This window comes from Tachypleus tridentatus, chromosome 2, assembly GCF_004210375.1.
Source record: "Tachypleus tridentatus isolate NWPU-2018 chromosome 2, ASM421037v1, whole genome shotgun sequence".
NCBI classification, from domain to species: Eukaryota; Metazoa; Arthropoda; class Merostomata; order Xiphosura; family Limulidae; genus Tachypleus; species Tachypleus tridentatus.
Genome location: NC_134826.1, coordinates 106,631,945 through 106,647,584, shown reverse-complemented (window position 1 = coordinate 106,647,584; position 15,640 = coordinate 106,631,945). Strand labels below are relative to the sequence as shown.

At 31.3% G+C, this 15,640-nt stretch overlaps 1 protein-coding gene across 4 annotated transcripts in view; it reads right to left on the bottom strand.

Annotated features, from left to right (window-relative positions):
* LOC143244785 (metal-response element-binding transcription factor 2-like) overlaps nt 1–15,640 on the bottom strand; it is a 75,984-nt gene that overhangs the window by 37,476 nt on the left and 22,868 nt on the right. For all 4 annotated transcript variants that reach the window (XM_076490104.1, XM_076490101.1, XM_076490102.1 and 1 more), the window contains 5 exons: nt 15,217–15,317; nt 7,147–7,177; nt 6,581–6,621; nt 3,645–3,721; nt 1,426–1,478 (listed from right to left, as the gene is read on the bottom strand). In XM_076490104.1, coding sequence (XP_076346219.1) covers nt 1,426–1,478; nt 3,645–3,721; nt 6,581–6,621; nt 7,147–7,177; nt 15,217–15,317 — 303 coding nt within the window. The remainder of the gene's footprint in view (nt 1–1,425; nt 1,479–3,644; nt 3,722–6,580; nt 6,622–7,146; nt 7,178–15,216; nt 15,318–15,640) is intronic.

The window sequence follows — 15,640 nt, the reverse complement described above, 5'->3', positions numbered from 1 at the left end:
CATCAAGATAGCAAAATAGTGATTACCAAATTACCAAGTATAAAACAAAGGGTTGAAATATAGAAGTTAGCACTTGTGGTGAATAGGAGTTTCACTACAGAAGTTTAATAATATTAATCTAGCATTCATAAGATAATGGAAAACAAAATTATCTGTTAGTGAAACTTCCTAGTTTTAAAATTTTCATTTATAATTAGTCTCAAATTAGGTGGGTGGGTGTTTTCTTATTGCAAAGCCACATTGTGCTATCTGCTGAGCCCACCGAGGGGAATCAAACCCCTGATTTTAGTGCTACAAATAAGTAGACTTACCGCTGCACTAGCGGGGAGGCTCAAATTAGGTGGGAATTTAATTTGTATGTTGATTTTGTATTTCAGCAGGACTGCCACACCTCTTCTCATGTAATTAGCAGTAACTATGATATTCAACAGTGTGTATGTATTTTATTACTTGGATTTTTAGTTCCATTTTTCATGATTTAAATAATGAGTGACTACTATCTCAAACACATTTTGAAGTTCTCTGCTAAATGCAAAAATAAGGACTGAAAGATAAAGATTTCATTCTAACAAATATATATATATATATATCAGAATTACATTTAAATTTTTATCATTCTTATTGCATAATTTTACTGAACAAATTTTCATTTTAATTGGTTTTTATTATCAAACTGACATCATTGATTTTGACAAAAAAACATCTTTATTTTCTTACGCTATCGCATTTGTGGACCACCTGAGTGTTAACACCGAAAAGTACTTATGATACCAGTTAATGTCATCAACAAGCATATACTGGAGACTAGACTAATTTCTATGGAGTAATAAAGCAAAGTCAAATAACTAGTCCGACACACAACTTCAGATATGTATTTTAGAATTTTTCCTAATGAATGAATATATTAATCAAAGAATAAAAGTTAAACATATTTCTTAAACAATACAGTTTAAAAAATACATCAATATTTACAAACAGCTAACAATACCTCAAGAAACTATACATACATATATAACAATGGCTAAACTAAAAAGCTTAACATTTGGCATTATCTAAAAGCCATTTTTTGTTAAAAAGCATATGAAGTATTTAAGCAATTAATCAAAATGTGACAATGTGTCACAAAATATGAAGTCTTTAAAAACAACAATATCACTGCTATACAACTTATATACTACCATAAGGTTTTGCTAGGTCCATTAAGCTGTAATATTCTGAAGATTTTATATACAGTTCTAAGAGATATGGTACAAAATCTTTATTCATACAGAAGTTAAAAACAGATACACGAGTGCCAGAAAGTTATGATTAATAATGTAGACAAGCTTTTCACTTTCAAGAATTAATTTATCTTAATAATGTATCCATTCTATTTTAAGAAACCTGACCAACCAAGAAAGTTTAATGAACAATAATACATCCTACCTTCATGAAACCACTGCTTACACCGACAACACTGCAGCATCTTTAAATACCACCTATAAATAAACAATTTTTAATCATAACTAATGATTTTTCTAACTTTTATTAGACTAAGGAAACAAAAAGAAGGGAATGCTTTGCAGACATACACAAAAAACAAATGAAACTCTAATGCTATTACATGTTCAACAGAATTATAACAGCTGTAAGAGAGCGAGAAATCATTATAGCAGGTGTTAATTCCTTTCATGTACTCCAAGGCATGAAATGTACTACTATAAACTGAAGTTTTGCTAGGCACACTATATTTTTTCACTATAAGAACTAACTTATTAAAAAATTGCAAATGTATATCTACCTATATTTATAGCAATGACTTCTTCCACAGTATTAAAAAATTAAAACTAATACGATTTACTACAAAATATGCCGTGCAAACATAATGTCTACATGATATTGGGATGTTTAACGATTTAAATTTCAAGTCATAATATGTAAAAAAATTAATATTTTATTGCAGTCAATATACATCATAAAATCAAAACACTAACAAAGCTGTCCAATGTATGAAATACACCTTGCTTTTTCTCATCATACCTAGGAAAAAGACAATGAAGTTATGAATGGTCAAGTCTATGCAATTTTACTCAAACATAGTTGTTTCATGTTGTGTCAACTAAACTTTTCTCAATTAAAAATTATTCTAATCCCAGTGAAAAATAATCATGTACATTAAAATGTGTTGCAAATATGAAACTAAATAACTGGACACTAAAGTGTCCACAAGCTAGTAATTAAACCATAACTGTTGTATATCAAGCCTATAATGGATTAGTTTCCTGTCAGTAAACAAGCTACTAGCCTAACTAAAAGTTCAGTGACAGCAGAAATTTTATAATGTAAATGAAATTATAACAAATGTATCAATTTTTTATATATCTTAGTAATTAAACATAAAGGTGGATTACAAATAAAAGCATATATTTTTTGTAAGCAGAACCACATTATTCTTGAGCTAATATGATTGACAGTTATTATGAGGTGAATGTTATATGCTACAAAGTATGCTCACAAGAAAACAAACACACACACATGGTAAATGAAAACTGAACTAAAATTCTTTTAAACATTATTAGTGTTTGAAAATTATAGCAACAAAGTTACACATTATTTTTAGTTATTTGTTTCAAATCATCATACCAATTCTTAGTTATCCTTCTCAGTTTCAATCACATATTTTTGGAATACAAATTGGGCAGCAGGTAAATGCAAGTTTGAAAGTGCTCATATTTTATACTGTTTTTAATTCAAAGTTAACATTTTCCTTATCTAAAAATCCATTTCAGATAGTTGCTCACCTTTCTGTATAACAGGTACTACCTTGTAACACTACTGAGAAGATATCCTTGCATGTCACAAACTGTAAACAAAGTTACCACACCTACATGCATTAATATGGACTACACTAGCCTATGATATAATCATCACCAGAGTACAGATCTTCAACAAAAGAAAGGCAACACATCCATGTGCAGCAATACCCACAAACACAAGTACTTGAACAAAGACTCATTCTTGATGAATCAAATAAATACACTGAAGGTGGTAAGTTGTGCTTAACTACCTGAAATATATTTTCTGATAAGTAAAATGTTAACTTCATGAATATTTACTCACCTCTATGTACAACAAAGAGCTAAATTCCACACTGATAAGATGGAGAAGGATACAGAGTAAACAAGGAAATTTAAAAAAAAATTAATTCAGCTTGTTTCTTAAATCAGTGTCAAAAAGAGATAATCTATGAGGTGTGTCACCAACAGGGGAAGAGGAAAGGATAGTCTAAGTGGACAACATTTGGTAGAAAACCATATCCATTTCATGCAATAAAAGTGGCAGAGTGAAATAGCTGTGGAAAGAACCTTCTGCATGGTGTGAAAGCACTAAGGTATGAAACCTTTCAAGTCTTGCTTATGAAAACATTAACTAGTTAGGCAATATATCTCCTTGAAGATACTGGAAAACTTATCTCAAAGATATATTCCTTTCTAGTGACAAAGAAGAAATATAGCATTTTTTCAACTAACAATAACAACACGTTTAAAGGGTATTCAAATTACTTTAAGTAATGGAAGTGAGGAAAAACAATAAATCATTATTAAAACTAATATAAATCTACAGTGTGTATTATCAAAAATAGACTATTAATTTGGAAAACTCACTCTCCTGGGCCTCCACAGTAGCAATAACATTGCTCACTGTTAGACTTGTGTTGAGCATCCCATGTTAAGGAATGAATCTGTTGAAGAAAAGTATATGTTAGAGTGTGAAAACTATCATAAATAAAAATTATCTATATTGAAACTTTAAAATTAAATTTGTTCATATACTTTCAATAGCAATGAAGTAAATGTAGTGATGATTCAAAAACTACTTATGCAGAAAAGGACAAAAAATAGAAGTTTGTTCAACCTTTTATAATTTGAACATGCAATTTATACTTTTTAGTATCCCTTTTATTATTATTATTTGAATAATTAATACTATATTGTATTTCTTCTCGTATCACATGGCCTGACACTGAATCTTTATTTCTTAAGTAAATTTTAAGAAACAATATTCCTTGCATGCACTAATATAAAAATCTCCTAACATTCTAAACCTGTAATTCTTTCCACATTCTGCCAGAATGTTTTCATGATTTCCTAATAATTACCACCATACCTTATAAAACTTCATTATTCTTGATTTTGTTGATAACAACATGGTTTGGAATAGTTTTCAACCAAAGAGGCATAAATATTATCAGATGCTGTCATTCATTGCCTGATGGGTAAATTGAGATTTTAAGCCATACACTGCCAGCATCCATTTAGGTTGAAGGAATTAAGCCTATTTGTTGTGTAAGAAATGTTTATTAATGTATTCTTTACTATTAAATAAACATTTTCTAAAACTTAAAACATGCCTTGTAACAGCCACATATTTTAGTTCTGATTTGTTTTCTTAAAATAGATAAAACTGTGGCTTCACAAATCAAAATACAGTTAAATACATAAAACGAATTTATATTTTTATATTAACAAATGTGACCTTGTAAAATTTCCATAAATAAATCTAATTTTAGTGTGTAATGAAAAAATGTGATGATATGTGTATGATTAATTCCCACTCCTTGATTCCCTTTACTATAAAAAAAGTCCTGTTGTCTTGACACACTTAAATAAATAACAGATGATGTTGACAACACGCATAAGGAGCGTTTTTGAAAGCAATTTCAAACCAAAACAATGGAAAAGTACCAATCATCTTTTCATTGTTGTACAAGTTCTCTATTAATGCTCTAAATTTTTTGTCAGCTTTAAATGTTTTCATGCCTTTTGGTATTTGTGGTTGAGAAATTTTTGCCAATACTTTTATTATGAATTTTATGTTAATTGCTTTATAATGCTGCCTTAGAGTGAAACTATTTTATCTATGTGTATCAAATTTCATTTTATACATGAATTTTTTATGCAATAGACATGTGATGTTGTATTAAATAAATGTGATCAATAAATAATTTTACACAAAACACAAACAAAACAATATTAAGTTACCTCTGTTGAACTATTAATCACCATAATTATTATACCAATTTGTTATGTCATCTGATTACCAATATGGTATATAAACTATTATGTTCAAGCCTTGGTAATAACAAATGACACAACTTCAATGCAGTCATTCATTATTCAGTTACTGATCCTTTGAGTAATGATTTCCTGTCAGATATGAAATTTTTATTATGGTAGATAAGTTGATTGTGTCAGAACGCATACATTCTGCTTTGCCAATAAAGCAATAACAGGCATAGAAACCATAACAAACAATAAATTGTTTTAGTCCTCTGTTTTTCTTTTTCCCAAATCAGCTGTTCAAAAACCTTGGGAAAAATCCATATATGGAATTACAGGTGCCAAAGATTACATTTGTTGCATTTTTGAATGAGATAGGATGTTGCTCAAAGTAATAAAAATGTCTACCTATTACTGCTGAGCATGTTGCATTGATGAGAATATGCAAACAATTACTCAATTTTTTTTTTATGAAGAAGAGTAAATAACTATACAAAGGACAATGAACAAAATATTACATAAAATTCTTGATACATTAAAAAGAAAATTCAACTGAACAACATGCATCTTTGTGGTGTTATCATGGGGGAACCCAGGAAGATAGAGTATAATAAATGTGTTTTGTTACATGCAACTTGTTACAATCTCGAAATGGTTAGATCAACAAAATTTACATAAACCCAACAGTGCTGACATAAACAGGTAGAACTGTACATAAGACAAGTCTGCAATGATTTTATTTTCTTAAATTTTTTACACTGAATCAGAAAATATCCATTTTTCTCCATGGCACAAGATTTTTTCACAAAACGTTTTTTGTACTTTTACATAAGTGAATAAGTTTCATAACATTTTGTTATGCTTAAAATGTCGACAACCACTGGCTACAGATTTCTCTGTACCAAATCCAACACTAGTCTTATCCATCATTCTAGAAACACCACTGGTGCATGACAGGCCTCATTACATGCCATTTGTGAATAGTATTTATTTGTGTGTGCACTCTAAAATTTTTTCTTCAATATAATTTATTCCTCACTGCACAGTCCTCAATAAAATGTAGACATGAAGAGTGTTTGAAATTTAACATTTCAACAAAAAAAGAAAAGTTCTCTCTGTTTATATTTAAAGGAATCAGTTATGGTGTGTCTGAATTAAGATCAAACTTTTTTTTTAACCAACCTTTAAAAAACCCACTTAAAAGATGAGATAGATATCTGAATAGCTTTATCCATCTAAAAACACCTGAAGATTTAATAAAAGTTACAAAATTATAATTACCAATAACAAGGTATTTTATTGTTAAACTCTTTCAACATGTTACATGAAACTACAGTAATTAATATAAATTATCAATTTATGTATATCAGTTACAAGACCAAATGGTTTGTGAACTTCATGCTTTTCAACAACTAAGCCACATAAACTGAAGCACAATAAACAGGATTTTTATAGTTATTTTAAATAACCATAATACTAACAGAGCATATCATTCTTAGCTTATGTAAGTGCTTTCAAATCAGAACATATTTCTAACTTACATCATAAGGAAGTGCCATTTTCATCTCTTGCATAGCATGACCTTAAAATGAAATACAAAACTGAATGTTTCATGATAAGTTTACATAGTTTAGTTAAATCTTAAAATATTAGTTGTATTTTATAAACCTACTATAAAATACAGTATATGACAAAAAGAAAACAAATATATGAACAATAAAAAACAACAAATTTTCATTACACAACTCTAAACATCAATAAAAAAAATTGGTAATACAAAATACACCAAAACATATGCTGAATTTCTTTTTTCCTTGCAGCAAATTTAATCAACACTTTGTATTTTCAGATTCTAAAATAAATCTCACATAAAGCACGAATTAAAGAAAAACTTCAAACAGTTAGTATGTAAATTATTATGCATAAATAATTTTAAACAGTTGTTAAAAATACATCTAAAAACTTACAAATATTTTAATTTATGAAGCATTAAATACTAAGTTATGAAAAATAACAGCTTCAGAACAAAACAAGATTTTCTATTTACCAGTATTGTACTGGGTTACAAATCAACTTTCTTTCTACTTGAATAGCAATATAAGCTTACCATTAACTCCCTTCTTGACAGCTCCTCCTTTCTGCAATAAGAAATGCTAGCATATATATATGAGTCAACTATTTGAAATTCCAACTACCAAAGGTACACTAATGGGATGACGAGACTTTAATAGGAACAGTTTATTTCTTTATCTCAACTACACATGAACAATGTTTATATCAGGTAGTTTAGACAGTGGTAGTAGCACTCAAAATACCAAATAAATTAAAGTCTGTATTATTTTGTGGAGTGATATTTATTATACCTATTGCTTTTAAAAAGGATGGGGATATATGATTTCTTGTAGAACTGTCTCAGATAACAGTTTGTAGTTTGCACAATAGTTATTGCACTGTTTAACATTGCTCTTTTTATTATAGCATAAAGCTTATATTTTTATAAAATGTCATGTCTAATTTGGAAATTACAGGCTTGACTTACTCTATGAGCAATTGTGCTGCAAACATTTTCCAATTTTATGTTTGTTGTGTTTAATCATCCTTTACTCTAGAGTGCTAACAATTTCGATGTTCAACATGAAAACTGAAGATTTTCCAACACTGAAAATATATGATACCTACTTTCACACACAGCTTCCCCCATTCAGTGCTAGCCTCTATACACACATTTTTTGCTTGCTACTAGCATTGAACTTCCACATAAAATTATACTTTATAATTATAAAAGTGATACTTGCACTGTTGTATGCAAATGAGCATGCAACAATCCTCCACCAACAGGAGTGCAATACACCTCCTAGTGCAGTGAACTCCCTCTATACTACTTATTCAATCATCACTTTGAGATTAAGCAAGAAAAGGAACACCAATAGTGGGGATGATTGGTGGAAAGTGAGAGTAAAGATAAGATCAATCACACACATATATTTTCCAGTGTTGGAAAATGTTAACTTCTCATGCAATACCTTACTTCCTCTTACATACAGCCAGAATTCCACACAGAAGTAATGGAGAACATCTAACCATTCATGCCCTCCTCTAATTTGATCTACAATTGTTACCAATCTCTCAGATCTTGTTGTTAATTCTTTTCAAAACTCAATACATTTTAGAAAATACTACCAATGCTCAAAAGTTACAACAATGGTTACTCCAAAATGCTCCCAGATTAGAAGTGAATCAGAACTGAATTTAACCTTAGCATCATCAGCAAAGCAAACCCATAAATATCTACAATTTAGTAAAAGATGAAATAATAGATCAAAATATAAAAATGAAATGTGTTTAGAACTCCCCAGAACTCACACAGACTTACCCCTACAATGAAATTTTCAATTCAAATTTACACAGTTCAAAAGAATGACCAATAAAACATAAAAATATATGGGAAACTATGGACCTGCATGAAATTCTCATGCCAGGTAACTAACGATAGTTGATACTGATAAATCTTGGATGAAAAGCCATGTGAAAAACTGTGAAGGATGGGGAGCAGAAGCAGAAGGGAAGAAAGAATATATACTGCAAGTGAAAAAAATCTGAAACACCTTGCAAAAGACCAGACAAAACTTGCATATGAAGTTGGAATTATGATGCATCTGCATAAAAAAGGGAAGAACAAAGTTAAAATTAATGGGAGAAAAAAAGAGGCATGGAGGATTGGAGAAGGTTCAACAGAAGAAATCACGATTTAACTGGCCAATATGGAACTACCAGAAAGAGTTTCCCTAATGAGAAAAAGAGAGAACAAGAGGGAGGAGATGAACAGGAGGGTAAGCACAGAGACAGAAGTTGGTGCAGTACTGACTAAATGCATCTACTGCTAGATCTGATGAATGTGGAACAGGAGATTATTAAAGGGCAAATTTGGTGTTATCATAAGTGGCAAATGCATCTATAAGAGAAGTTTCCACACAACAGCAAAGCCAATTCATAGGCAATGTCCCATTAAACTTCAACAAACAATCAACAAGATTCATGGCACCTGGGATATGATAAAACTACTAGCAATGGTGTTAGAGAATGTGCCCAGAAGAAAAAGGTGAGAAGAGGAGGCATAAGAAAGAAGAAAAAAACTAAGAGCCCTTCTGAGGAATTGAAATAGTGAGAAAATGTGGAATTATCCATACAGATTATAACTATATGGCCATGTAATATTGAAAGAAAGTGATATAAAGCCATCATTCTGCTGAAAGTTCCAAGAGATTGATATGTAAGGACAATTCGTCCTGGAACCATTGATTCAAATTGGTAAAATGTCTATGCATGCTCCACATCCCATGAAAGCATATATAAAAAAATAGGCCTGTGACATTAATGTTGCCAAGTCACCCAAAGGAATGAAAGAGAGTATTTGTGAGATTAGCCTTGTCTGATTTGACTAATCAACAAAGAAAATCTGTTTCCTAAAAGAGGAAAAAGCAGTTGTAGAAAATTTGTTGAGATGGAGCCAAATATAAAACTAAGATCTGGAGCAAAAGCCCACTGTTAAGTAAGAAAAGTATCCATAGTAAATTGAAAGAGATCAAGAAATTGGCTGAAACTAGACACCAATCCCTTTTCCTTAGAAACAATGAAATGAGAGAAATAAAGTACTGGAAAAGGATCAGAAACCCATTTGACAGCATCTTTAGCCAAATGATCTCACACTGCCATGGAAAGATATTGGCAAAAAAAAATGATTGCTTAGATGAGTGGAAGTATTAGAAACAGTCAACAGTGGAGGAAGAGAAGAAAAAAAATAAAGAAAAAGGCCCTCTGACATAACATCTACATATTCAACAACTGGCTAAAAACTGAACTAAATAGGCCCTATTAACCCTTAGCCTACAGGACAGTCACAACCACAAATGATGGCACTGAAGTCTATTTGTGGAAAAAGAAAGGACTGAAACAGAAAAATGGGAAATGTGTGCAGGGAGAGTAGGAGAAGCAGAAGGATAGTAGACTGAAAAAGGTGAAGGAGCATGAGAGAGATGTAAAACCAAAGAGGATAAGAAACATCATTAGCATGCAGCCCCAATTTGACTACAGTGAATCAGGTACTCCAGTTAAAATCATTTTGGCAGAAAGAAAAAGCCAAACAAAAATACCTAACATAAAAAGAAAGTAAAAACACTTGAGTAACAAGGACATCTATCCCTAACAAATTCTAGCAAAAGGTCAACCAAATATGAAGTGAACAAATATCCACTGAAAACCTTTCAGGGGAATGATAAATTATCATAGAAAGAAGGTGAAGGGAATAGACAAAAATATACTTTAAAAAGCTAGTGTAAAAAAAGTGGGAAAAGTAAGCCTTAGAAAGTTGAACAGAAGACATAGGTGCTGATTCCTTCATCTGAAGAGTTTGGAAGTCTTGGAAAGGCAGTACAGTTTAATGTTAAGCTGTGCATACAAGATAACAAAGAAAAGGGTACAAGGCATCAATGAACTTTTCATAATTGAATATGGACTTCAATATTTGGAAAGAAAGTAAAAACATAAAAGTATGAAGCAAGCAGCAAATTACATTGTGAAGAAAGAGAAAGTAACATATATGTCCCAGATTATGAAATGCCTTAGGTAAATTCAACACAGCATGAACATAAACTTACACAAAAATGTCTGGTGGGAAAAACCCAACAAAATCCATTCTGTTGTAAGCAGAAAACAGGTTCAGACTGACATGAAGACTGCATGAAAGACTCCATCTGCCACACAAAAGCCATCACACTTTCCCAACAAACAAAAACAAACTCAATGCCATTTAGTAAATAATCTAATGTGAAAAGACACCATATTCCCCTACACCAGACAAAGTGGAGGTTAGTGTGGCATAACTATGTGGAAATAAAGACACAAAATATGCATACCCAGAAAAATTTGGTTGGTTGGCATTTTATAGTGCAAAGCAACTATGCTATCTGAGCCAAACTATCTGAAAAAATTAAATGTAAAATTATTAAAAGTTGCAAAAAGGAATCAAGTTAAAGGAAAACAAAGTTTAATTTTTGAGTTAAAACTTAAATGAGCACTAAATCAAATTTTAAAATCTAGTTTACGGTAGTAAAAAAAGAAAGTAAAGAGAAAGACATTCTGTGGCATAATTTTAATTATTGTAACTTGCCAGGATGACTAATGGCTATGTTCAAATATCAGTATTAGTCACCTGAAGTTGGCCTTTTCAGTCCTGGTTTTGAGTTATTTAACATCACGGCCATTTCCTAATTTCGTATCAAACTACTTTTACTTTTATTCGTAAAAAGAAATCATGTTAAAAACAATGTCTAATTTATGAGTTAAAAACTTAAATAGTGTTGAAAAGGACAATGGCCTTTACATACTAAAAAGATTTGTCAGATGAACAGTGTCACCATTACCAATAACACTGTCCAACATCAGTGATAAACTTTGGGACAAAACATGTCTTAAATGGTGCCATCATTGAGAGTTGTAATGACAGCATGACAGTAAAATATGAACTATTGTGACCTGAGTGTCACACAGACCACACATTGGTGCATCAGTCCTGGATCAAAGAAAACAAGTTAGAAAACTGACCAATGCGTAGTCTAGTTTGGACAACTTCCTCTTTCTGATCTTTACGTAAACAAGACGGCCAACATCCAATAGAAGGTTTTATCTGGAAAAACTTTGTTTTCATGTTGCTCACTCCACGTCGACTACCAACTGGCATGAAGCTAAACTTTGAATACAGGTCCATAGGTTCATGTATGGAATAGGCACAGCAGTGATTGTGCAAGAGCAGACAGACTTGGTTGTGGTGTCAGCAAGCCCATTCTCACAAATACCAATGCAGCCTGGTATCCAGAAGAACTGGATAAAAGTAGATGTTAAAGAAAAATGAGCCAAGTGATTATGAATATCAGCAGAACTGGATGAGAACTAATGGGAAGCAATTCCAAGGCCATTAGAAAACTAAGCGAGTCTGTATAAATATTACAATTTGAGTACTACTTAGCTTCTATGTGATCCAGGGCAAGAGAAATGGCATACAGTTTGGTAGTGAGCACAGAAGCTGAAAAGGGGATTCTTTGCACAGCCACTGAACCACATCAAACAAGAGTAGAAACCACAGAGTCACCTGATTTCAAACCATCCTTATAAATGGGAATGGAGGAATGGTTTGAAAGATTGTCAGCAAATAACAGACAGTATTTCCAATCAGGAGTGTATGCTTTTCTCAGATGACTTAAAGATAGGTAACATCTGGGGACTGTAATAAGCTATAGTGGGATGAGCAGACCAGTGGATACTGCAATGTTATCCAAGGACAGACCCAATTCATCCAACTGCACCTGGATACAAAGGCTAAAGGAAACAATGGCAGATCATCTGTTCTGAAAAGGCATGGACCACTGAGGAAGTAAAACACATACACAGGTGGGATGCTGTGGTAAGGATCAAAGTTTTGAAGGATACAGTAAAGACAGTTGCAAATTACAGAGGTGTAGAAGAGATTCATGAGACCCTGTGTATAAGCTCTGAACTGGGGAAGTGAGGAAAGCCCCAGTGCAGAGCCAAAGTCTCTGATGATGAATTGGGGTCCAGCATCTTTAAGGCCAAAGTGATCCATAGTCTAGTTTCAATTGAATAAGAGTACAATATATCTTTAGCATAGAACACTGATCCACTCCCCAAGTGGTGGAAGAGAGGACATGGTTGATGTTCAGTGCTCTTGTACATTTGACCTCTAGCTGCTTGATGTGTGGCATAAAGTTCAGTTTATGGTCAAAGATAAGCCCCAAGAACTTTGTCTCAAGGACCACAGGTAGCACAATTTCACTGATGCAGGGTTCAGGATCAGGGTGAATACCCCATTGGTGGCTAAAGTGCATGCAAACAGTTTTGGAGAGAGAGAAGTTTTACTGTTAGGAGCTGACTTAGACACTAGATGAAACAAAATGAACAGTACTGTCTGTCCTTTCTGAATATGGATCATGAAGTTCCAAAGTAAATAACCTCAAAATTTCTTACAATATTTTTACACACAAGTTTTTTTCTATTCTTAACAGCTTAAGTAAAAACTTGACAAACATAAAGGAAAGAACAACCAATAATTACTTAGTTGGATCAAATAAGCTCACATAACAAATTTCCACAACTTTCACTTCTTTGAAAAAAACAGTGAGGTAGTATTTATCAACTTACTAATAGTATAATTGTAATAAGACAATTGTCTAAAGTTTCATCAAATGTTTATGTTATGACTGTAGAATGTCTGGGCTGATCCAACAAGTCAATTAGAGAATGTATCTTACAGAAGTTTTTGAATCCCAGTTCTGAGAACACATTTGGGTAGGATTTGCTGGCTTCCTTACAATATAGAAGTTGCAACAAGAATTGTCTAAAGTACTTTATAAAAGTGAGAGAAAATATTTATAATATGGTTCTTTACAAAGTTGCATCTGATCAAATAAACTTGGGTGGTAAGGCTTTGGTTGTAACATAGGTGTGAAAGAGCTTATTAAATATTCTATTCCTATTTTACCATGCTCACACAGTGACCAAAAAATGCATAATTTCCAGTACTTTATAAAGTACAATGGGGTTATGGTTACCATACATTATATGTTCACATAAATATATTTAAATTTCAGTAATTTTTCTTAAAACAGTGAATAAAACATATTTGGAAAACACTAATCTCCAGTACTTACAATGTTTTTTGTTTTTTTCACTCATAAATCATACTTGCTAACCCTTGTCATAAGCCTTGTCCAAATTCACATGGTGATGTAGAAATATTTTTTTTATACTACGTATATGCATTTTTTGAATACCAAACAAATATAAATGACTACACTGATACCACAAAAGTCTACTGTAATTTATCAGAATTCTTAACTATGCTGTATTTGGGTTTAAAAAAAAATTTACATTTGGAATTTATATAGCATTGATCATAATACTTCAAACGCTCCACCAATATAAGAGCTTTTCTCTCATACATATCTTAGAAAGACTAGCAGAATTACCTAGAGGAAATGTACAGCTTTGGATTGGTTGTAGAATTCTTGGTATAAAAAAGCAGGCATAAAAAAATAAATCTTCTCAAATGACGAAGCAGTCAGTGTAGCCAATATAATGGATTCAATAAATATATCTCAGCAAATATAAATGATGAGAAGTTCTTATTTTGTATTCTAGCTTTCCAGTTCATATGAGACTACTACAGACGTTGTACCATGGGCATCATAAAATGTAATCTGACCAAACCCAGAAGCTGACGTACTTGTGTGACACAGAAAAAAAAACACATTTAGCAATTACTCTTTTCATACTTGCTTTCAAGTTAAAAAACTAAGTATTATATAATACCAAAAGTTGAATTAAAACTTACAAGTTATCTAGTTTATGATACACGTTTATAATAGTTCAATAAAATTCTAAATGAAAGTCTACAAACACAATGACATGCCCTCTGACCTCTAGCTACGTGTTGCTATAATCACTTCAGAATCACACATATATGTTTATTAAATGCCAGGAAATTTACTTGTTACTACCTGTTAAGTGAACTTGTGAAAAATGTATGTTATTTATTTTAAATTCTATTTTAAAATATAATTACTTGTAACCACCTTTAGTTTTTAAAAAACTGTCTTTTGTGCCCAATAACAGACGTATTTATTTTTCTCCCATTGAAATATTTGCATTTCCTGTACTTTTTCTCTTGAAATTCAGCCTCAAATTACAATAGCTTTTTATTAACACATAGCTGCATCTTTTATTTTACCATAATACTACCTAAAAGATACATTAAATCAGCAATTTTATACAATATTCTCTGTCATTCAGTTAATATTGTATTGTATAAATGATTTATTGTTAAATAATATAAAAAAAATTACATTGTGTAAATGCATATACTGATAATTTATGATAACAAAATTTGAAGCTATCTAGCTTTGAAAGTAAATTTAGTATCCAGGTTTAAGTGTTAGGAACATTTATTCATATTGAATAATCCTTTATCACCATCAAATGAGTACTGCAATTTCATACACCATCAAGTAACTATTGTTAGAATGAATAAATCTATTTTACATTTCATCATAATCATGTAAAGATATTACGAAAAATGTCTTTTACAATTGTAATCTCAAAATCTTACCTTTGCTGTAGAAGCAAATATACAGTTTCTACAAAACCATAGAACCTCTGGCTTCAAAATCTCTGCAGAAATCTTTGGTCTGTGACAACGTTGGTGATATCCTTGAAATAAGTTTGTATATTTACCACAGAAGTTGTTTGTTTTTTTCCATTATTTCTTATATACTGATACTACACATTTATGTAAAGCAGAATTCAAAATACAAACAAATACTGAAGCTTATTCATACAACTATTTTGATGAATCTACAATAATACATGTAACAGTAAAATGTTCTTGAATTTAGTAAGATCTCTAAACAATATATGCAATTCTTAAGTCAGTCTAGTTTATGCTGCTACATTTCAGTTTTCAGTAAAATATATTTATATATACCCTGCTTTGTGATTCATTTTATACATACTTCTAAGTATTTCTGAAACCT